At 37.1% G+C, this 1249-nt stretch overlaps 1 protein-coding gene across 1 annotated transcript; it reads left to right on the forward strand.

The window, feature by feature from the left end:
• Positions 1–363: 363 nt before the first annotated feature.
• Positions 364–1042, forward strand: LOC107081566 (MAU2 chromatid cohesion factor homolog). The gene is made up of 3 exons (XM_015369725.1): positions 364–394; positions 560–715; positions 848–1042. The coding sequence occupies exons 1-3, from the start codon at positions 392–394 to the stop codon at positions 1040–1042; spliced, it is 354 nt and encodes a 117-aa protein (XP_015225211.1). The 5' UTR covers positions 364–391.
• Positions 1043–1249: the final 207 nt, after the last annotated feature.

Genomic DNA, 1249 nt, shown 5'->3' on the forward strand with positions numbered 1-1249 from the left:
TACTCCATTTAAAGATTAATCGATTACAAAATTAATTCATGATTATTTCAATAATCGATAAATCCGAGTAATTGTTTCAGCCCTAGTTTTAATGACATATACTACATATATTGTTAATCTGGGAAACTGCAAACTACTTTGTCATCTTTATTAAGAACGGACCTTTTACCTGAAGCTGTTCAATTATATAAACTTTTAAAAATAACCAACTTCCTGCTTTCTTATCGAATAAACATTTTAAAGCTACTCAAAGCTTTTTTATATGAAAAATTCATTCTAATTATTATAAATTGAAAGTATTTTTTTTATTATGTGTTTGTGTAATCATTTGATCAGGAAAACTGACGTATTCTTTTTATTTTTTAGGGCTTTGTTTCTGCTTAGTAAAGGAATGGTAAGTTTTCTTTTTTTACTCTTTCATCAGCTGTTTTCTGCGCCTCGTATCATTTATTTAAACATATAGAATGAGTGTGTGTGAATTGCTTCGAGGAATTATGGTCTATAGTTTGACATATTTAAGCTGTTTGTTCTGACCGGGAAATAATTTGTGACTCTCCAGTTGCTGCTGATGGAGAGGAAGCTGGGCGAGGTGCATCCTCTTCTCAGTCTGTGCGGGACCATAGTTGAAAACTGGCAGGGAAACCCCATCCAAAAGGAGTCGCTGAGAGTCTTCTTCCTAGTACTACAAGTCACACACTACCTGGATGCTGGACAGGTAGGGCATCCAGCCTGGAAGGGCTGGAAGAGAAGTTTGGTTGGCAAAGATATTTCCAGCATTTCTGGAGCTATCTGGGGATGAAAGCGTCCAATTAGAAAAAAGCAGCTCCATTGTTTGGGTTTTCCTCAGGTAAAAAGCGTGAAGCCGTGTCTGAAACAGCTGCAGCAGTGCATTCAGACCATCTCTACACTCCAAGATGACGAGATTCTTCCCACCAACCCCGCTGACCTCTTCCACTGGCTGCCCAAGGAGCACATGTGTGTTCTCGTATATTTGGTAATGCTCATTTTTTTATTCTTCCATATTTACACAAAGCTTCTATAAATCTAAAACCCTGGTTTTACAGCTTTTGACTCATACTAAAACCTCCAACATTACACCAGTTAGGCTAACAGATTATATGCCTAGTATTATTCAGAGGACAACTAAGCTAAAAAATAATAACTGTTGTTACACTTTAGTGAAAGAACCTCGTTACAAACAGTGGTGGACGAAGTACTCAACTGTAGTACTTGAGTGAAAGTCTTGATA

The sequence above is a fragment of the Cyprinodon variegatus genome, unplaced genomic scaffold, assembly GCF_000732505.1.
Source record: "Cyprinodon variegatus isolate N-32 unplaced genomic scaffold, C_variegatus-1.0 Scaffold7243, whole genome shotgun sequence".
Lineage (NCBI taxonomy): Eukaryota > Metazoa > Chordata > Actinopteri > Cyprinodontiformes > Cyprinodontidae > Cyprinodon > Cyprinodon variegatus.

What these genes read in the sequence shown, in the direction of transcription:
- LOC107081566 (XM_015369725.1), top strand. An exon ending in ACTACCTGGATGCTGGACAG is followed by an intron (nt 716 to 847) that starts GTAGGGCATCCA and finishes GGTTTTCCTCAG; the next exon opens with GTAAAAAGCGTGAAGCCGTG.